The sequence below is a fragment of the Epinephelus fuscoguttatus genome, linkage group LG3 (genome assembly GCF_011397635.1).
Source record: "Epinephelus fuscoguttatus linkage group LG3, E.fuscoguttatus.final_Chr_v1".
Lineage (NCBI taxonomy): Eukaryota > Metazoa > Chordata > Actinopteri > Perciformes > Serranidae > Epinephelus > Epinephelus fuscoguttatus.
This window is the reverse complement of record NC_064754.1, coordinates 2,188,017-2,209,812: the sequence shown is the minus strand read 5'-3', so window position 1 is coordinate 2,209,812 and position 21,796 is coordinate 2,188,017. Positions and strand designations below refer to the sequence as shown.

At 42.7% G+C, this 21,796-nt stretch overlaps 1 protein-coding gene across 2 annotated transcripts in view; it reads right to left on the bottom strand.

Annotated features, from left to right (window-relative positions):
- Nucleotides 1-59: 59 nt before the first annotated feature.
- ero1b (endoplasmic reticulum oxidoreductase 1 beta) overlaps nt 60-21,796 on the bottom strand; it is a 28,581-nt gene continuing 6,844 nt past the window's right edge. For both annotated transcript variants that reach the window (XM_049572183.1, XM_049572184.1), the window contains exons 3-16: nt 19,530-19,613; nt 18,895-18,936; nt 16,940-17,022; nt 15,225-15,298; nt 13,455-13,575; nt 13,215-13,261; nt 11,322-11,333; nt 11,202-11,228; nt 9,997-10,089; nt 7,632-7,878; nt 7,227-7,296; nt 6,371-6,457; nt 6,138-6,271; nt 60-4,370 (exon numbers count right to left, since the gene is read on the bottom strand). In XM_049572183.1, the coding sequence (XP_049428140.1) occupies nt 4,310-4,370; nt 6,138-6,271; nt 6,371-6,457; nt 7,227-7,296; nt 7,632-7,878; nt 9,997-10,089; nt 11,202-11,228; nt 11,322-11,333; nt 13,215-13,261; nt 13,455-13,575; nt 15,225-15,298; nt 16,940-17,022; nt 18,895-18,936; nt 19,530-19,613 (1,182 nt within the window). In that variant the 3' untranslated portion in view covers nt 60-4,309. The remainder of the gene's footprint in view (nt 4,371-6,137; nt 6,272-6,370; nt 6,458-7,226; nt 7,297-7,631; nt 7,879-9,996; nt 10,090-11,201; nt 11,229-11,321; nt 11,334-13,214; nt 13,262-13,454; nt 13,576-15,224; nt 15,299-16,939; nt 17,023-18,894; nt 18,937-19,529; nt 19,614-21,796) is intronic.

Sequence of the window (21,796 nt, the reverse complement as noted above, 5' to 3'; positions counted from 1 at the left end):
GAGCGGACTGTACGGGTGCTGGAGGGCATGCAAGGCTCAGAGAAAGGCATGCGCACGCACACACACACACACACACACACACACACACACACACACACACACACACACACACACACACACACACTCTTTGTGCATCGTATCATTTCTGTTTCACATCCACACACAGAAACAAAGAAAAATAAGTGAAATTAATTCTGATGATGTATGGAAGCTAAAAGGAGCCGTAATCATTTACATTTTATAACAAACTGAACGTCTCCTTTATTTTGAGAAACCATCTATCTGACTCGTTGTGTTTTAAATTGACCTGTTTTTTTTAGGCAATCCCAAAACGCTTACTTATTTTCACAAAATCTTGGATTATATGACAGAAATAAAAACCACTTCCATCCAGGTGTTTAATTTCAATAACATTTTTACCCCCAGATCCATAAACAAAGAAAGAACAAACAAAAAAAGCCTGCGGGACCGGGCCAAGCAGAAGCTGGAATTTTACATTTTACTAACTTTTTATATTGTAATTTATTTATCTATTTATTTATTGTTAAATTTTAATATTTTTTTTTATCCCATTTCAGGTTTTAAACACAAACATCAGCTTCATTTATACTGTGACCTCAAAAACGCTTCAACGTATCGTCGTAACATTGATAAAGTCAAAGTTCCTGGGCGTCACAAACAAACAAAAACACATTTAAAAAAATGTAGGCAACTTAAAATTCTTTGGTCCACTTCGTTCTTTTACAGCTGAGCAAAACAAACTATATTTAAACTGGACTCTTTTTTTAAATCTCCTCACAGACCAGACGTCATCGTCGTCTATACAACTTTAAGTTGCGTTCACCACAGCTGAGGAAAACATCCCAACATACAGCTCCTCTGAACGTCACTACATTCAGACTGTTTCTGAATATAAATAATATTTTTATTAACGACTGAACTAAATGCAGAAAACCTCAGCTTGTTACTCGAAATACAAAGTCGCATTTTAAGAAATTTAAACTTGGTGTGTTTTAGTGAGCCAATAAAAGGGTAATGAGTTTTTTGTTTAACACTGGATGTCATTTAAGTCAATATTAAATAAAGAAATAAATAAATATACCTACAAAATAATTAATATGACTATGAAATACATCCTGAAATAAATAAATGATGTAATAAATAAAAAATATATAAATTAGTGTAAATATAAATTCATAAATCAATCAATTGTTCAGTAAATTTTTTACTGATTTTTTTTTTTTTTAATAAAAACCTTTTTATCCATTGAATCTTAGTGACTCATTTACATATTTATATTTACAGTAATTCACATATTTATTGCCTCTTTTACTGTAAATTAAACACCATGTCCACACTGACAAAAGAGAAATGGATTTTTTTGTTTTTTATTTGGTACTTTCTTCTTCCTCGTGGCAATTATAGCAAAAATAAATGTTTTTTGTTTTGTTTTGTTTTAACTGTAACGCGTTGAAAAAACAAGCCTACTTTTAAAAATCCACCACAGCGGACCCTCACGTCCAGAGTGACAGAGTGAAAGGAATTCAAGGCCCGTCCCAAATATACGCCGGGTGAGTTCAGTGATTGAAGCAAGGCGGCTATTAAAGTATTTAGGTTTTTATTTCAGGGTTTATTTCATAGCCATATTTATTTATTTATGTAATATTGACTTAAATGGGATTCCATACATTCAACAGTGGCGGCTGCATCTTTTCCCGTCTGTCCCGAACACAGCGCACAGTCACTAAAAGACATCCTTTGCTTGTTTGACGTTGCGTGTTGATTTTATTCAATCGGCTGCTTCTTCATGTCGTTTTCTCTTCGTGATGTCGTCCTGTGTCGCTTTAAGAGTTCACTCTCTAAAAGTTAAACGCCTCGTTAAAGTTCAAGTCTGGTGATATTCTTTGATTTTCCATAAATCCCACGTTCAGACTCAAACCAACAGTGAACGTATCTGGTCACAGCTGCAGTGAGTGTATCTACAGCCTGAATGATCTTCATCATCATCATCATCATCATCATAGTAGTAGTCCCCAACAAAGTCACTGTTTGATAAAAACTTCAGTGAACAGCTGTTTGAAGAGATTACTGATAAAACTATAGATTTGTGTTTTCAGAGTTTCATGTCTTCAGTACAGAGGTTAGAAACATACAGAATAACACCAGACTGAACCTGTGAGGAGATTTTTTGCAGCGTGCTGATGGACGTTGCTTTTCTCAGAGACTCTCCTAAAGTCGCCTCCTCCCTCCTGCTCCATTAAAAAAATCTCATCTCATCTCTGCACCATTACAACCTACATTTACAGCATGAAACAAAATACTAAAGCAATAATTCATCTGAGGAGAACTTAATGACTCCTAGTTTTCCCTCTTTAAATAAATCTAACAGAATCTGCCTCCATTAAAGTTGTGCTTTAAGACAACACGGCCACAGCAAAAATACATGCCGGAGAAAACTAGGCAGCACTTTAGCAGAATACTCAGGCAGCAACTAGACAGACAGACAGACAGACAGATAGACAGACAGGCAGACAGACAGAGACATGACCCACTCATCCAAACACACAAACACATTTATTAGTTCGTTATCGCAAAAAAGCAAAAATCCGCTACTGTATCAAGGTTTACTATGGAATCAAGTTGTAGTCCGTTATCTTATAGCTGCAACTGTTGATGATACACACACACACACACACACACACACACACACACAACCAAAGTGTTCCAACTTCCTGCACCGCTTCTTTCATTTTTTACGAGACAATCACAAATATCACCGAGCTTTTAAATGTGAGTCTGATTTTATCTTTTCAGAAATATCCACAGATGTTTTTGCGTCTACACGTACACAGATATCTTTTTAACTCATTTTTTCCTCGATGTTTCGGCCTCTCGCCCACACGCAGGCGGAGTTTTCGGGAACTAAAGCACTTTTTAAAAACGTCTTCTAAGGTGTGAATTTATCAAAACTCTGGTTACTGTTTGTTCGTCCAGACGGGAAACATCGGGTTCAGACTACACGACAGTTTTTTCCATTCCGACAGTCACTATGTCAGATAAGAGCGCTGAGTCATTAAATCTTGCCGTGACACGGCCGGCAGACATGACAGACTACACGTTGGTCCAGGACCAATCTTTCCTGGTCGTCTTTCATGACGTACGTAACATCATCAGGTTATTCTTGTGATATCTCTAGTTTTATTGCTGTTGTGTCAGTCACTGTGTTCATGTGTCCGCTGAAATGTTACTGTGGGAAAGTAAAAAGTGTCCAGCTGGACTGAATTTATTTAAAGAAGAGCGCAGCCTCGTCCACATAAAATGACATCGTTGTGTCGTCTGAGGTGACGCAGGTCAACGACAAACAGCCGACTGAAACACTGACTAAACTTCCAACACACACACACACGCACACCTTCTAGCATGCTGACATAAATTCGGCCTGAGATGGTAAACACGAGCTGATTGGTCCAGATCCTCAGGCTGTGAGCGACAAACTTCTCTAAAAACAACAACAGGAGAAGGTGACAGAGGAGAGGAAACAAACAAACAAACAAACAAACAAACAGAAACAGGCAGCTGCGTCCTGACAGTTCAGACGCTCTTTTATCTGGACAAACCGTCTCACTTGAGTCCCTCCTCAGGACAAAGCATATCTACATCCTTACAGAAGGGCTGCGCAGGTCTGACTTAGTGTAAAATCCAACAGGATGTGATGTCAGCAGAGGGCGGGGTCAGGAAAAGGGAGAAATTAAAGGTGCCGTTTCCTGTTGGACACAGTTCTAATCTGCATCATGAGTCCATCTGGTCACTGTTTGGTCTGTTACGTCACTTCCTCCCAAATGTCTGATCACTTCCTTCAGGTTTGTCCCAACGTCACGAACAACCTGACAATTTTACACGTCGACCGACCGCTAAAAAAAACCAACAAAAAAAAAAAAATTCAAATGAGAGAAGAAAAAAAAAACGAACAGGTTTGTCGAGTGGCCGACGAGTTTTACAGCAGAGAGGAATAAAAGACGTCAGGTGAAGTTTTCAAAACCTGGAGACTTTTCTGACGTAGGCAAGAGGAGGCAGAAGAGTTAACATTCATGATCTACCAGATGGAGGAGGAGGAGGAGGAGGAGGAGGAGGTACAGAGGGGAGAGAAGAGGGTGATGAATGGGAGAAGAGAGAGTGTTTGTGAGGTGTTGTTGGGTTCACTGCTGATCCTGATGTCCATGAAAAAGGCCTTCTTCTGGGCGAGGATTAGACTGTTGCAGTTCTCTGGAGGCTGGCGCCGCCTACTGGCCAGGTGAGGCGTCACCTTCTGTTACCTGTTGTCCTTTAACAGCAGGCGGAAACTGTGGAGCTGATGTATACTGGTGGACAACCTGAGAGACAGAGACAGAGAGAGAGAAGCGGTGAGACAGTGGTGGCCGATCAGTAGAGGGCGCCAACAACAACAACAAGTTTCAATGATACTTCACCTGCAAACTGTTTGTACGTCTCTCAGGCTGCTGTCAGCCCTAGAGTGGTCTCCTCTGGTCTGAATCAGGGACTCATGTTGTTCCAAAGTTGTATAATTGCCTAGAGTTGGTTGGTGTTCTCACGGCAGCATTTACAAGAGGACCAGATCAAATGCCTTGTGTGAGAAAGCTGCTCTTGATTGGTCAGAATTTCCATGTGGGAAAAATCCAGGAAGTAAAGCAAACGTTGAAGAAGAGTACACTTGCAAGATAAATGTGACACTTTCTAATGTCACAATGGAGGGACAACTACGCAGGTTGATTTTAGCGCTGCTCATCGTGGACTATATTGCTGTCATTGTTCATTTTAGTCAAAGCATACAGTTTGAAAACGAGGCAAACGCGGCTCCAACTAGAAAACAATGTTTTGACCTATGGTGGTAAGTGGTGATTACAGTATGTGTGTTGGCAGGCTTAAAATAAGGCTGGTGAATTTATTTGTATCAAACATCCAGTTTCTAATGTTGTAAATGGTTCAGTTACCATGGTGATCCTTCATTCGGTGATAGACAGCGACCTGACAGACATTCATTTAAAAGAAACTCTTGGAGATGATTAAATCAATTCTAACTTTAATGTGTCACTTTATATTAAAGTAGTTTTTGACAAGTACGTCTCCCATGCTGTTTTCTATCTCTTCAAATAAAACGCCTCCAGTAACCCCACACTGGCTGCTCTACCTGTTCTTTACAGAGCCGGTCCATTTAGAGCACTGATCATCTGGACTTGGTCATCTTTGCTGGAAAGAAATATAAAGTTATCTTTAACATCTCTAGCTAACGTTAGCTAAAGTTAGCCTAACGTTAGCTCCTAGCTGCGTTGTTCATCATATCACCTTGTTTGCTGGGAGTTCATTAGCCTATTTTGTTCTAGCTTTGTACTTTGGTGATGGTACATCATTGTTAGCTGTTGTCCAAAGGGCTCTAGTTAAGCTAACGTTAACTTCTGGAGCTTAGCTTCATTAACTTATCTGTAATGGCAGAGATAACAAAGGTTGGCAAACGTTATGCTGAATGATTCAGTGTAAATACTGTAGCACCAAACTAACGGAGAGACACTCTTGGTAAAGATGGTAAAAAGGCCGTTATCCTTTTCTCATATTCTGAGCCAAAAACCTTAACTTCAGTGGCACTTTAACTTGTTGTCTTTGATGGTGACGGCAACCAGATGCGGTTCACAAGCGTACACTGTGACCTGTAAATTCTGGCTTGTAATTTAAGCTTTTCATCGACCTTCTCAACAATAAAATGATGAATATATCCCTCCAATGCGTAGTTTAGGCCCTTTTGGTTACTTCTCAATGACATCTGATCGTTATGTCTCCAAAAATCATCAACTGCCTCCTGTGAAATGCCGTGTACTGTGACACCTGCCATAGCGCCGCTCACTGAATGATGATAGTTTGTCCGAGTGAGTGGAGGGGGCGTGGCTTAGCCATAGGTCAATTGCGTCTCTGCTTTTGCAGATGATGCGGTTCTGTTTAATCAAAGTTTTCGTCACAAACTCAAGGTCACACAAATGGTCATTTTGCGGTGGAAGTACTCCTTAAACTGAGAGTCAGCACAGTGTCTGTCTCCTGTCTATCACAGCCTCTGTCAGCAGCTGTCACTGGTCTCCAAAGATCGAACGTACCTGCCGAAGCCGTTCAGTAAGGCCACGATCTCCTGGCGAGTCAGCTGGAAACCTTTAGAAGGGCTGTGTTCAGGAAGATTCTGGATCTCCTTCTCAGAGAAGAGGACCTTCAGAGCTGTGCCCAAACCCTGAGTCTGCACACAACACAGCGGGAGGAAAACTGTTAGAAAGCTCTGGTATTATGGCAGCTCCTTTAATCTGCTTTAATCTCCTTTAATCTGAACGCGGCTCACCTGTAGTTTCCCCCACAGTCGACATTTACTGCAGCCGACACAGTCCATGATCCTGGAGATGTTTTTAAAATGGAGGCGGAATTCCTCCTGAAGGACAAAACACGAGACTGTTCAGAGTTTCTGTTCAACACGAAATCATTTAAAATCATACACGTATCAAAGCTGTGTTGATGTCGTTAACGAAAGCTGTGATTAAATATGTTCGTCAACAACCAAGACGATGACGAGATGACACCAACATCGTTAAACACCAACTGTGACCATATCAACACACAATACTGCTGACGAAAAAAGACTTTAAAAATTAAAATGTTACTTAAATCTCTTTAATTTCACTGACAAAAAGAAAGGACGAAATATTTTTATTTTTACTAAAACTAAAATAGTTTTCCTTGACTTAAATTAAAAAGTTAGTTTCCTTTGTCCAAAACTCAAATAGTTACAGTTTTCATGAACTTAAATTAAAATAGTTTTTTTGACTAAGATAAGGCTAAAATGAGTCAACTAAAACTTGAGTTACAAACAGGATGAGGTTGACCACATGTGATAAAAACTGCTAAGTACATTTAACACAGGACCAAAACTGAGACTAAACAATACAAACAGCTGGCAAAATGAACTCTTACACTCAAGCAGCTCATATATGATGTGGCAGAAAATGGAGCTGGTTATGGAGTGAGGTTACACTGCTGTTTTGTTAAACACACAGATAAATCAAACTGGTTTCAGGCGTCACTGCTCATTAAAAAGAGAGCGCCAGAATAAAAAGGCACCTGCTCTGTTTGAAACCACAAAAACAAACTCGTCTCTCTCCTTGTGTAGGACGAACACACACTGGAAAAGGTTTTGGTTTCACCTTTAATGTTTTGGCTTCCATTTTGTGTCCGGCGAACATGGACTTCTCATCAAAGTGCATGGGGAAAGCTCTGGAAGACAAGCGGAGCCGTTAGTCTTAAAATAATGACTGAACTTGTAAACGACCTGCAGAACATCACGTATATGATTTAAGCACATTTCTGTGTTTTAACACAAAGAAACATCACACGCCAGCTGTCAGAGAACACAGAGGCTGCTGGTTTGTGTTACTGTGTGACTTTGGTGTTTGAGTGGTAGACCAGCAGCTCCTGAGTTTAACAATGCTGAATCTCTGCTTTGCTTAATGGAGTCTGGCTTTGAAGAGAAAACAGGTAACAGCTTCACTTCCCCGTCAGGTACAGCGTTTCTTTGGACTTCAGTCGACCTACAAACGAGCCCGTCTTACTTGATCTCGTTGAAGATCTGCAGCAGCAGGTCCTTGGTGGCTCCGTCCTCCTGCGTGTTTCCCGTGTACAGGTTGACAAATGCTCGCTCAAAGTACGGAGCCACCTTGTAGAGCGCCCGCAGCTCGATCAGGTACAGGAAGTAGAGGTTCTTCAGCCGCCGCGTGCCCTCGCCCTTCGTCTCCGCTGTGTCGAAGCGACGCCGAAACTCCTGAACATTTGGACCCCACACTGACCGGCCCCAGCCCTCTGAGGAGTCAAACAACAGCAACGGTTTAATGCATTCTGTCGTAAAACTTTCAACTCACATTGAAACTCAGAGACAGGAGGATAAGTAGATTATTTCAATTTCATTGGCAGTTTTTTCTGATAAATATTATCCAGTTCTCAGCTCTCTGGAACTTTTGTTTCTGTGTGAACGTTTCTGGTGGCAGCCTCTTCTGATGAAATTAGGGAGGCCTGGAAAGGGGAACTGGGCCTTGAATTATCTCCAGTTTCATGTGGTAAGAGTCTTTGACACAGTTCTGCTCTGTTAACGGTCGACACCAGCTGATCTAGTTAAAGCCGTCCACAGTCTTCACCGTTCAAGTTCACGTTAAGTGACAGAATATTTTGTCTCACACTTTCTGGCTCTTACTGGATTCTGTCCCCAGATATTTTACTGGAACTCAAAGGACTATTAAGGAACCATCCAACTGGGCTGGACTCGCCACATTCGGCTGCTCACAATTTACTCCGCACCTTCCAACAGCCATGCAACAGTCCTTAACGCTAGCAATGACTGGCGCCAGACTTTGAGGGAATGGAAATCCAGCCATTTTTCCCAATATCATCCACCTGCAGAGGCTCACAATCCTGTCAGTCAAACACTCATCAGTTTTTAATGCAGCCAATCACTGCACAAAAGTGGGAGTAGTTAACATTTCAACTAGAGGTAGCTAGCATCTGCGTATCAACCCCCTGACCACAACAGAATATAGTAACTTCAGCCACTGCTGATTTTATTAGGACCCTCGCAAGAAAGCGTATTCTCTCTGTTTCAATTATCAGACAATTCACGGACGATGAATCATAGTGGTTTGTTTCTGGCTGCCAGCATTAGTTGGCATAATTAACATGCTAGCTAGCTTAGCTGAAAAGTTGTGTATTTCCACTTCAAAATGTTGATTAAACATGTTGCTGTCTGTTGATACTTTGTTCGGGGTTAATACTAAAATGGATGGTTCAGAGGGACATTGGACACCGGAGGAAAGCCGACAGACCCTGCTAACGTCCCGCCCTCCCTCTGGTTGGTCTAGCAGAGGAGCAGATCACAACCTGGGTCAGTGGGGTTTTGTTACAGGCTGTTTGGAGGTTCAGAGCCAGGATGATTGTCATATTTTTTTCCCGGGGATTTGCCCCTGTCCTCCAGACCAGAGCATGTGAGCGGAGCGGAAAGATTTTGTGTTGAGCGAGGAGTGGCTTTTTTTTTTTTTTTTTTAAAAGATAGTGCAGAGCCTTATCTCTCGCACAAATTTTGCTCCGCTTGCTCATGCCCCACCCAGAATGCATCTTTGCACCTGCGCACACCCACTATTTTCTTTCAAAACTATGTAGTTTACTGTGTACTTCAGAAAAGAAACTGAGAAGAGAAGCAGCGGTACCTTGGAGAACGGTCTCTAACTGCGGGGAGAGGGGAGAGGGCTTCCCCGGAGAATCCACCAAGCTCATGTTTTATTTGTGAATAGAAGATTACAGGTTAGGGTAGTACAACACAGTTTTTTTGAGCGAAGTGGTGAGCGAGTGGAGCGGGATAAAATTTATGATGGAATGGAGCGGAGCGAAGAATGCGCAGAGCCGAGCGGACAAGCGGCACAAAGTGACAGGTCTGCGAGCAAGGAGTGGAAATTTTCACCCGGTCCGCTCTGCTCACGTGCTCTGCTCAGGACAGACGGTGTTGTTCCTTCGGACCATCCATTTTAGCACGAATCCAAATTAAAGTATCACCAGATGGCAACGTGTTTAATCAACAATTTCCAGCTAGCTAAGCGCGCAAGCTAGTGGACAAGTTTAGTACTTCCACTCTAAACGAGAAATTGCGAATAAAAGGCTAGTGTCATTTTTACAACAACGGTTTTGAATACATATTTAGCAATCTCCGTCTGTACAACGTCTGTACGTCTAAAACGGCAGCTCTCCGGCTCTGCAGGTGGATGTTCCTCATTTTACTGTTGGAAGTCACATTAGATGAGACGTAGTCTGGTGTGGTCTGAAGCTGTAATGAAACCCTGCTTTGCTCAGTGTGACCGGGTCTGATGTTTTATAGACTTGAGACTGAATCAGCTTTAGTTTAATAAAAACAACTGTTGTGAGATCAGTCTGACGTACCGTCCAGCAGGTACTGGGCACACAGGTGGATGTTGATGCTGCTGTGGAGGCCTGAGATGAGTCGGTAGAAAACTCTCTTCTCCAAACACAAACCTAAAGACACAGACAGAGGAAGTAGTGCAGAGGACATGTTTGATTCAGCAGAGCAAACTAACTGAGGAACCCAAAAGGTTCAGTCCACCCAAATTTATTTATTATTATCTCTTCATGCAGGTGGTTTTATTTGTCCATATTCAGAGGAGTCTGTCTCTGACATTTCTGCCTTCAGTTCATTACAGTGGAGGTGAGTGGATTTTGATTTAAATGGATCCGGATACCAAACACCACGAGGGTCAAGTCTCCCTCTGCCTGTTAGAAATCTGCACCCTGCACAGTTCTGTCAGTTTCTTCAGCGTCTTTTATCACAACTCAAAATCTGAAGCTGATTTTTGGATCTTTGCAAAAGCACCAACATTTTCAAACAGCCTTAAATTAACCTGCAGTGCCAGGAACTGGAAAGGGGAAGTTACATTTGCAGACTTTTAAAACCAGAATTACCACCCTGTGGTTGTATGACTCCGCCCACCAGTCCAGTGTCTCTGACAGTCTCCATCCATGTCAGTGATTAGTCACCAATTCAGTATCTGACCAAATGTCTCCCCTTCTGTTCCTGAGATATGACGTTAAAACATGATGATGTCATGCTTTCACAGACAAACACTTGTCTTTATCTGGACACATTTTCCCCACAAATACAACATGCTAATGTTACTAGCACAAGCCTATGGCATTTTACATTGTATAAATTAGCCTAGCGACTAGCAGACTTATTCTCTACTCAAAATCTCAAAAGTTACAAAATTATAAGATGGCTGCAGGCTGGTGAGGACGACAGGAAACGTGTTTGAGCAGAAGCTGCAGTTTCATTTACACGGGAAGAACAATGACTGAGAGCTAAACTCAAAGTGTCTGCTGTTGTTTTTAAACACACACAGACAAACGACAGCTAACGTTTTCCTTCAGTTCATCCAAATAAAATGAAAAAGTGCCTCACTTGTCAAACTCTTACATCACCCGAGATACGGCTTTTTTTTTCTAGGTCAGGAGCTGCCAGGAAGCAAAGGTTTAAAAAGGAAGTTTGAAGTTGTTTGTGAGCTGAACGGTGAAGGATGTCACAGACCGTTTCCTTTGAGAGGAAAAAGATAAAAACACGAGGAAGCACTCACCTTCGAGCCACTTGTAGAAACCCTCTCCTGCAACATGAGCAACATCAGAAAAGAGATTTCATCAGTTTTTACAACACGACTAAAAATAAATTCACCTGAAGACACTTTAGTTTTACTCACCGTCGTCGTCTCCTGAACACGGAAAGACAAAGAGAGACAGGGAACAAAGCTCTGTTAGATCTGTGCTATTAATAAACACACACACCTTCATTAACACACACACACACACAAACACAGATAAACACACTTATATAAAAGATGCAGGACAACAGCAGCGCGTTCAAGAGAAGCTGCAGTTTTCAAATCTACTTTTAGAAGTCAGGAATTAAAAAACAGGACAAATCTGAAACTGAAAAAGATTCATTTAAATTGGGTTTTTAAATCTAGGCAGATTAAGTATAGATGGGTTCATCATCATCTGGGTGAATATAGGAATTAATTAAAAGGTGTATAAACTAGGGCTACACATTATGAGGGAACAAGAAGTCCCGCCCTGCAGCTGTATGACTCCGCCCACCAGTCCAGTGTCTCTGACAGTCTCCATCCATGTCAGTGAAAACATGGATGCTTCACACACAGAAGATCTATACAATCAGCACAGTTTCAAGATTAGAGTCACCAATTCAGTATCTGACCAAATGTCTCCCCTTCTGTTCCTGAGATATGACGTTAAAACATGATGATGTCACAGTCAAGCTGACCTTTGACCTTTTGACCTTCATTATTTTATCCTGTTAAGGTGCGGACACAATAAACCGACATCAAAGAACTAGCGGCGACGAAAGCCAACTGCTGCGTCGTCTACGTCGCCTCACGTCGCCCTGTGTCAGTTGCATTTGAACACACTACACGGACTACGTCCGACGGCCAAGTAGCACGTACGTTCTGCGCCTGCGTGAGAGAGAGCGGAGTGAGAGAGTGGTACATCCTGTCAGCCGAGGGGTTTCCTATCTGTGCAGCCGAGCACCGCAGCACCTCCACGGACTATTACATCCAGACGGTCCCGGTGTTTCCTCCGCAGGCTCCACTTCACTCAGCTGCCCGATAAACCCGCTGCTTCTTCCCACTTTAACCTGAATAACAAACCAGGGCTCGGTGCTCCGGTTGGATCCAAACGGAGAGCCGGGGCTAGCTCAGAGACTAGCGGAGGCTAACTGGCTGCGCTTCCCTCCGGTCATGCTGTGGCTAACGCTCCGCTAGCCTCCCAGCTAGCTCCGGTTTGTTATGTTATGTTAAATGTTAATGAGTCACCTGATTGGCTGATTAGATATTTGAGTTAACGAGCAGTTGAATGGGTGTACCTAATAAAGTGGCCTGTGAGTGTATAAGTGAATTATTGAAACAGCTTCTTTATGGGACTGATTTAGTCTCAAGTTTTAGTCGCCCACTTGACACATCAGTGTTGTGGGTTTCACTTCCTGTCTCATGTGAGGCATTATGGGTAAAGATGTAGATTAGAGATATCTGTAATAAGCTTCCGTTTCATCTCTCGGCTTTTATCAGGCTGAGGAAAAAAACGTGTCAACAAGTCTGCTGCGTTTTCACTTTTACTTCCTCGATGGTCGGGCTGAGTTTAAACTGTTCCACACTCACATGGAAGTGACACCAGCAGAGGGCCATTATTTTACATAAGTAAGATATAACTAATCAGACACACAATGAGGAACAGAAATTCAGGTGCTGGTTTTAGGGTGGAGGGTCAGACTTTTTTCAGTATCGTCCTTTGAGGATGAACAACAGGTCAAAAAAACAAAAGAAGTCCAAGTTCACAAACATGAAATATTGTCTGAAAACAAGCAGCTCTACCTGAACTTTGTCGAAATACAATTCAGTTTAAATTGGAAAAACGTGCAATTAAATCAGGAACAAGATCATGAATCTGACATCTGATGGAAGCGTTCAGTGTTTGACTGTTTAGTCATAACAACATTTCTGATTTCAGGTAAAAAAAAAAAGCAGAGTTTCAGATTTAGTTTGTTGAAACTTGACTGTTATTGATTTTTCCTGACTCACCTCTGCTCGGAGCCAGAGGGTTCAGAGGTCGGTACACTGATCTGGGCCTGTCAGCAAAGGAAGAAAGATTTTTATTAGTGATCAATAAACACGAGAGGATCAGAGTCACACTGACAGAAAGGTGTTTGTTTTTCTTTTCTTTTCATTAGACACGTATATAAACAAACATCATAATGTCACAGTGCCCTCGAGTGTGTGTGTGTGTGTGTGTGTGTGTGTGTGTGTGTGTGTGTGTCTCACTTGAAGCAGTTTTCCTCGTAGATGCTGTTCCAGACTCTCCAGGCTGAGGGACCCTTGTATCCAGTGAATCGCTCCGGATTTAGCAGCAGATCAACGTACTCTGCATCAGGAGAGGTTTCATCTAACACACACACACACACACACAAAACAGACTTTAATGGACTGAGAGCATCGACCGATGTAGGTGAGCTCATTGTGATGTGTAAACTTTTCACAGTCACTGACTTCATGTTGGCTGGGTGATAAAATGATCTCAAAACGGGACCTCACTAAAATGTATGTCGATTATAAGTCATTTTTACTCCATATAGATCGACCCAGATCGATCCAAACAGCAGGAGTTAACAGACAGCTGTCAGTCAATCTGCAGTGTTGGGGATGCACGTTATTGTACACTGCATAGTGCGTGCCGAGGTGAGATGGAAGTGAAAGTAATGTGGACTTAATGAAAAGAGCAGAAAATGAGTGGAGGTGCGGCGCAAAGCTGTGGTGAAGCAAAAAAGGTTACACAATGTCCATAATTTGGAATAATAGCATTTTAAGTCTTGTGTGTGATTTATCCTGGCTTCATATGAGCAGAGGAAACATTTGCCAGCTGCTAGGCTAATTTATACAATGTAAAATGCCATAGGCTTGTGCTAATAACGTTAGCATGTTGTATTTGTTTGGAAAACGTGTTTAGTATCAGACAGTTGTTTTGTCAGTGAACCTTGTGAGCTGTAATGGAGCCGAATTTTGTAACGTTACCTTTGTTAAATGCTGCTGTTGTCCCTGGCTTCATATGAGCAGAGGAAACGTTCGCTAGCTGCTAGGCTAATTTATACAATGTAAAATGCCATAGGCTTGTGCTAATAACATTAGCATGTTGTATTTGTGGGGAAAATGTGTCCAGATAAAGACAAGTGTTTGTCTGTGAATGCTGCGAGTTATAGTGAAGCTGATTTGTGTTTGAAACTGTCTCTATTAAGCCATCTTTAATGTGTGTTTAATGTGTGTTAAATGAGTGTTTTGCATTCGACATCTCAAATGTGGCTTTGACCTGCAACTGTTAACATTTAGTTCATTTCGTAGAAAAAAAAACGAGCTGTATGTCGTGTATCAACCTATAAATACCGAGCTATGAATTTCTGTCCCTATTGCCCAGCCCTAGGCTGTGGTGTAGAGATGCATGCCCAAAAGAAAAGCTCACACTTCTGGTCAGAGGGAAACACGCCTACTGTCTTGGATGTCAGCAGGTTTTTGGATGTGCACAAACATCACAACGTCGACCTTTTAAAGAAAGTGGTTTTACTTTAATCAGAGAATGTACAGCTGCATGTTCATGGTAACAATAGTGAAATATTCTTTTTTATTACTCATGTAAACAGCTTAGTGGGAATATTGTGTTTTCAGATTAAGGGCAAAACCAGAATATTTTGTGCCCATTAACACTTTCTCCTCTACCATGACAGTGTTAAACAGAACAGATGATTCAGCTTTTCTTTGATGGAGCAGATAATATGATGTTCGTCCTGAGGGTGGCAGCGGAGGGAAAGTCATGAGGTCTGTAAAATCTAAACTGATGTGAATTTTCATGGAGATTTTCACATTTGATTTTGATATTTCAGTGTACAAGTGGAAGATATGTTGTGATTGTGGTGTCAGATTAAAAGTCAGGATGATCATACAAGAGAAGAAACATCCACCACACGGATCTGGTAAACCTGTCCGCTAGTTGCTCAGGTGTGGTGCTGTAGGTCAAAGTGTTGGACGGACAGAGTAAATCCTCACCATCCAGCTCACAGAAGTGGTCCTGAGCATCGTCGTGTCTCGCCCAGTCAGCGAACGCCTCTTTACTCTGGTTACTGAAACAGGAAGTAATAACCTTTGTCAATCACAGAGGTGACACGGTGACATCACAGCAGGAACGAATCGGAAAGAGAAAGAATATGATTTAAAAAAATTAACAACTTGATTAATTCAAACATTTATGGAGAACAAAAATACACAAACTTTTCTATTGCTAAGAACGACTTCTCACTTTTTTGTTTGTGACTTTCAGACCCTGAAATAAATGTTCTCAAATCAGCCTTTTCTGACGCTGCTGTTATTAACTAGCCTGTGGAATAACCCTGGAAATTAACCTGACTCCTGTCTGACTGCTGAGCGTGGTGTCTGTCCTTTCAAATTAAATTCACACATGGTCCAGTCATACAGGTTTGGATTTATTTTGAAAAGGTGTATCCGCAACGTTGCAGCAATGTGGCACACGCTCTAAAGGCGATTTGTCTCCATAAAGGCCCATTTATGCTCCCTTTACGTACGAAAGTGTATACGTCCATTCCTTTACGTTGGCATGATTGTTAACCAATATATCCACCAAGAGGCAGCCCAGAATCAAAAGTTTATAACAACAACAAACTCAAAAACAAACATGGCGACTGTGGAGGAGATATTGATAATGTACCTCTTACATAAAAGACAAAAGCAGAGGCAGCGTTGTAGGAGGCGGTGGTCGGTGAGGCCGTTAAATACATCACAACTGGAGGACGGAGAATTCTTTTCCTCAAAAAGTTCCGCCCTTGTTATTTCTTCTTCGTGTCTCACTAGAGCTACGTATGGGTAGTGACAGCAACACTGCCCCCACGGTTCCTGGTGGTACTGCTCCGTTTGGCCCGTATCCGTAAGCTTTATGGAAATGTGCAGAAATACGGACGAAATGAACGCGGAGCACGGACAGAAGGCTCCGTCCGTATCCAGATCCGTATTTAACGTTGAGCATAAATGGGCCTTAAAACGGGGCTGTCTGTGCAGTAGAGAGAAGCAAGTACTACATGGTGCTACATGACCACAGAAAACAGAGCATAGTTAAATAAAGCAGAAGATTTCAGACTTAAATCTGAATTTTGAGGATTTATTTTAAGGTTTAATCAAACCTCAGGGACCCACAGCATCCCTCTGATTATTGATTAATGATCAAGCGATGGCTGCAGGGTCGAGGTTTGCAAATTTCCAGTTTGGTGAAAGATGAGAAACAGAGAAATAAAGTATGATGTGGATGACAGACTCGTCCAGGTTTCATACCAGAGCCCGGACGTGACTCTGTGACTGCTCGCAGTAGATTTAAGTCTCTTTTCTCTTCCTGGTTTGTTCACAATGAGGTTATTTTTAGACTTTTGAGTCGAGCAGGTTGAGCAGGTTTTGAATATCCAGAGTGTCGTATTATCTTTGTAGTTTCAGCACAAACTTATCGGTGGTCTGAATTTGCCTTCATTTGATTCTAACTGCCCGTGTCTGAACTGATGATAACCCTCCATATTTTCCATGACAGCGATGCAGCTGAGGTCAGTCTGCTGTGAAGCGTGCAGCAGCTGCCGGCTAGACGTCTGTGAATGTTTGACCTGCTCACTATCAGCTGCTGGAGCTGCTTTGCATTTTGAGTAAATGAGCTGCTGCAGCTGACAGAGTGAAAGATAAAGACGACAGGAGGAGGTCTGTGGTGTCACCTCAGGGTGCTGTTGATGGCGCCCAGCTCTTTGGCCTGTTCACACTCCGTCATGTCCGACATCGTATTTGCTGCCTGGGAATACTGGAAACAGAGAGAGAAGTTTAGTGAGAGGGGCGGTGCAGCTGCTGATGTCATGCTAATAATGAACTAGTTCAGCTGAAGGAAAATCTAGTGACTGAAATAACAGTAATAATAATAATAAAAATAGGACGAGAATAATCCGATGACATCACACACGTTGGGACAGACAACCAGGGATGATTGATCGCCAACCAGCGTCTAGTCTGCCGTGTCTGTCGGCCAAGTCACAGTACAATTTTATGACTCCACAATCAGCTAATCTGACAGTGACTGTCAGAACAGACAAAAACTGTCACGTAGTCTGAACCGTCTTCTGTTGCACGGCAGGCACCTCAAACTCATCTCTCCCTTCTTTAGCTCTGACTGATCAACACAAAATGCATCACTTCCTGTGCGCCTGTGTGGGAAAGTCGCTGCAGACACCACAGCTCCAGCACAGTGAGAAATACATGGAGCTTTCCCTGGTGGTTTATCAGCATTGTGTGAACTGGTTTGGCGAGAGTGCAACAGACGTTCATTTATATGTTAATTTTTTAAGATCCACTGTAAACGCTGTGAATCAGAGCCGACTGAAGCTCCTGTCGGCGAGGAAACCACAAGCTGTAACAGCCACGAGTGTTTGAAAATACAGATTTCAGGTGGAGTGTCACGCTTGTTACACACTTAACCTGTCGAGTTCCAGATGGGTCAGTTAGGATCTGTAAACTCCTGCAGACGCTCCTCACACACTGCTGAGGTGGCACACAGTCGTGTTTCCCAGCTGACGGCCAGTGAAACACTGTCGACCTTGACTGGGACATGTGCAGATGTCCAAACACTTCTGGCTCATTACAGGACAAACATCAGGCTGCGAGCCAAGAGCTGCTGGCAAACACTCAATCCTCAGTCTCTGCATGGGAACTATCGGAGCAGATAAGCTGAGTGCTGGAAGAGTAAAGTGTGTGTGGGTGTGTTTTTACTGAATCAGCTAATGAGACAGAAAGTGCTGGAACAAACACAGCTGGTCCTGAACTGCATCAAACACGTAAAAGGAGTTTGTTGTCCAAAGACGAAGGACACGTATAAAATCAGTTCAACAACGGGCTGCGTTCACAGATGGTTAACAAAAGTCTGGTGATGTTTGTCACTGTGTTTTAAAGCACAGAGTGAGCAAAGAGTGAGCGTATCTACCGACAGGTACAGTGAGCGTATCTTCTCTCTCTCCTTCTCTCTCTCTCTCTCTCTCTCTCAAGACTTTCCATGTAAGCATGTGGAAGGGCAGGAAGTTTTGCTTTTTTCTGCCTTGAGGCTTTCCACGCTTGGAAGGGCAGGGAGGTTTGCACTCTCTACCTTGAGGCTTTCCACCTAAGCGTGTGGAAGGGCAGGGAGGTTTGCTCTCTTCTGCCTTGAGGCTTTCCACCTAAGCGTGTGGAAGGGCAGGGACGTTTGCTCTCTTCTGCCTTGAGGCTTTCCACCTAAGCGTGTGGAAGGGCAGGGACGTTTGCTCTCCCTGCCTTGAGGCTTTCCACCTAAGCGTGTGGAAGGGCAGGGAGGTTTGCTCTCTTCTGCCTTGAGGCTTTCCACCTAAGCGTGTGGAAGGGCAGGGAGGTTTGCTCTCTTCTGCCTTGAGGCTTTCCACCTAAGCATGTGGAAGGGCAGGGAGGTTTGCTCTCTTCTACCTTGAGGCTTTCCACCTAAGCGTGTGGAAGGGCAGGGATGTTTGCTCTCCCTGCCTTGAGGTTTTCCAAGATTGGAAGGGCAGGGAGGATGGCACTTTCTGCCTTGAGGCTTTCCACATAATCACGCAGACACCCTGCTTTAGTTACATTCACTGTTTCTACCCGAGGGAACAAAGAAACATGTTAAAGTGACTGACTTTAGAAAGTCTCTCACCTTGTTGTAGTTCCCAGACTTGATGCCCACTGGGATCTTACTCTGTAAAACACAACAGAGCTCAACAAACAAACAAGAGACACTTTTATCTAAACAGCTAAATAAATGACCCCCCCCCCAAAAGAAATCATGCATCAGAACACAGTATAAAAACTATTTTAGTAATTTCATCAGTGTTTGAAAACTGACATTAAACTAGTAAAATCAAATACAACATGCTAACGTTTTTAGCACAAGCCTATGGCATTTTACATTGTATAAATTAGCCTAGCAGCTAGCAGAGATTTCCTCTGCTCATATGAAGCCAGGATAAATCACACACAAGACTTAAAATGCTATTTTAGTGGAGGCTTTATTGTCTTCACAATTTATTGTTTCTTATCTGTGAAATTAAAGTAAATAAAAGGTGGACAAAAAAATTATATTGTTCACAATAACAAGCACAAACAACTACCACAGTCATTGAATCAGTCATGTAGAGCAGACGGATGTTAAAGCCTTATTCCTGTGCTGTTTCTTTTCATTCCTATTGTTTAATTTACACACCTACTTTGTAATTTGCTCAACAAATAAGACGCATTATTGTTATAATTTTTGTTAATATTAAGCAGAAGTGAGTGTGGTTGACCTCTGACCTCTGGACAGGGCTCCACATGGCAGTCTTTGATGGCACAATGTCCGTCGTCGGGCCAGAAGGGACACGGTCGCTTCAGGTTCACCTGGAGATGAGAAGATTACATTATTTAAAGTCTGGTTCAACTAAACCAACCGCACTGTCTTTGTTAGTTTCACCTCACTCTACTAAAATTATTATTATTCTTTAAGGAAGTAAGATTTCAAGTCTTATTTACATGATAAACATCACACAAAAATTCATCCATCCATTTGTAACCGCTTATCCGAAGCTGGGCATCCCTCTCCCCACCAAAGCTTTCCAGCTACTCCTGGAAGACCCCGAGGTGTTCCCAGTCCAGATGAGATCTATAATCCCTCCAGCGTATTCTGGGTCTGCCCCGGGGCCTCCTACCAGTGGGACGTGCCCGGAACACCTCTAACAGGAGGCGCCCAGGAGGATCCTGATCAGATGTTGAACCACCTCAACTGACCCCTTAAGGGGCAGCAGCTCTACTCCGAGCTCCTTGCTTTATCTCTAAAACCCTGTCTCCACCAAACCCTTTCAGTCCAGCACCTCTGGAACCAGCAGTAAGCCTTCAGACATGGTACCTAGACCCTCGGTGTGTTCAGACAGTCCTCTTAAATGTGGGCGGGGTTGTTGTCACTCACTGCTCCGTCCAGCACTCGCTGTATTTCCTCATCAGCGGTGACACAGATGGAAGTCTGCACCTGGTTTATCGTCCACAGAACGAGGCTGCACGCCCACATTTTCACAACAAAATAGAACAGGCTGCAGTGAGAGTCTCTCTCCATGGGATATTTCAAAATAGCAGCTTTGTGCATTTAGTCCTTCTCAGGCAAGCTCAGGGGTTTAGTGTTGCTGTAGCCCACAGGAAGTGAGGATTAGAATATATGACCTTCACATAATCCGCTCCAAATGAATCTATATTTTTAAAGTCATTACTAAAAGTGTGTGTCATATAAAAACTAAAGTGATGGTCAAAGTTGTCACAGTGAAATTTAAGGTGTGCTGATGGATTCACGTCATCAACTCATGCATTGAGTAACATTACAAGTTAACGTTCCACCTTAAAAGTTGCCGGCAGTCGGCCCAGTGAATGAAGTTATTTTTTTCTCTTTCATTTTATAGTTGTAGTTTACTGATGTATGAACAGAGGTTACATAAAACCAGAGTGAGCGTCCTCTACTGACCAATCAGACTGCAGTGTTCACAGCTCCACCTTTTAGTACCAGATCTGTGTGCTAGGTACCCCAACAGAGGGGGGACCAAACATGGGGACGCTGAGGAACGCTTCTGTTGGGACCATCCACAACTTTCACTGTGGGAACAGAAAACTAACGTACCGAACTGAACTGTACCAGACTGCTGGGTGGAAACGGGGCTTAAGACTGAGCCCAGCCACCTTCTTAGGAAACTAATTTCAGCCGCTTGTATTCATGATCTCATTCTTTCGGTCACTATGCAGAGCTTATGATCATAGGTGAGGGTTGGGACGTAGGTGGACCAGTGCATCGAATGCTTTGCAGGAGAGAGTTACCGGCCCACGTATCTCAGGGAGTGAGGATTCACACAAAAATGAACAAATACAGATAAAATAATGGCTCACCTCAGCATCCAGTATTGGTAAAAGCGAAAATGCAATTTCACATTTATACCGTGATGCAAACTGTTCCATTAACAGACCAGTTTAACACAGACGTTACTCACTGACAGCCCACTGTATCTGTTCAGGGACTACTGTTGCAATAGTTTCAGTATTTCACAATAATTCACACTTCATCCTTCCTGTTGTGCAACAGCCTCGTAAAAACAGCTAAATGTGGCTAAACACTAAAGCTGTTGTTGTCTTCAACAAGACGCCTGCTTTCTCCAAGCAGACATTAAGAACATGGCAAAGCATTCACACAGACAGGTTCTGTGTTAAGAATAGCATGAACCTGAATATCAGGGCGTGTCCTCTGCAAAGCGCCGGTCACACCAGCAGACGCTGTCACTGCAGCTACCTGCAGAACTCTGCCTCAGACAAACTGAGGGAAACACTATTACAAGTTTCAGCAGATTGTGAAGGACAGCAGCGAAGACATTTTGTTTTTACAGATTTCCTGAAATAAAATAAACACATTTACGAACAAATAAACAATCCATTTGAACAAGAAGAAACTGATCACTGCTGTTTACAGAAAACAACAAGCACGGCTCAGTAAACTCTGTCACTCATAGAAAGTGAATAGAAAGGAGGAAGAAATGCAAATGAGACAGACGACA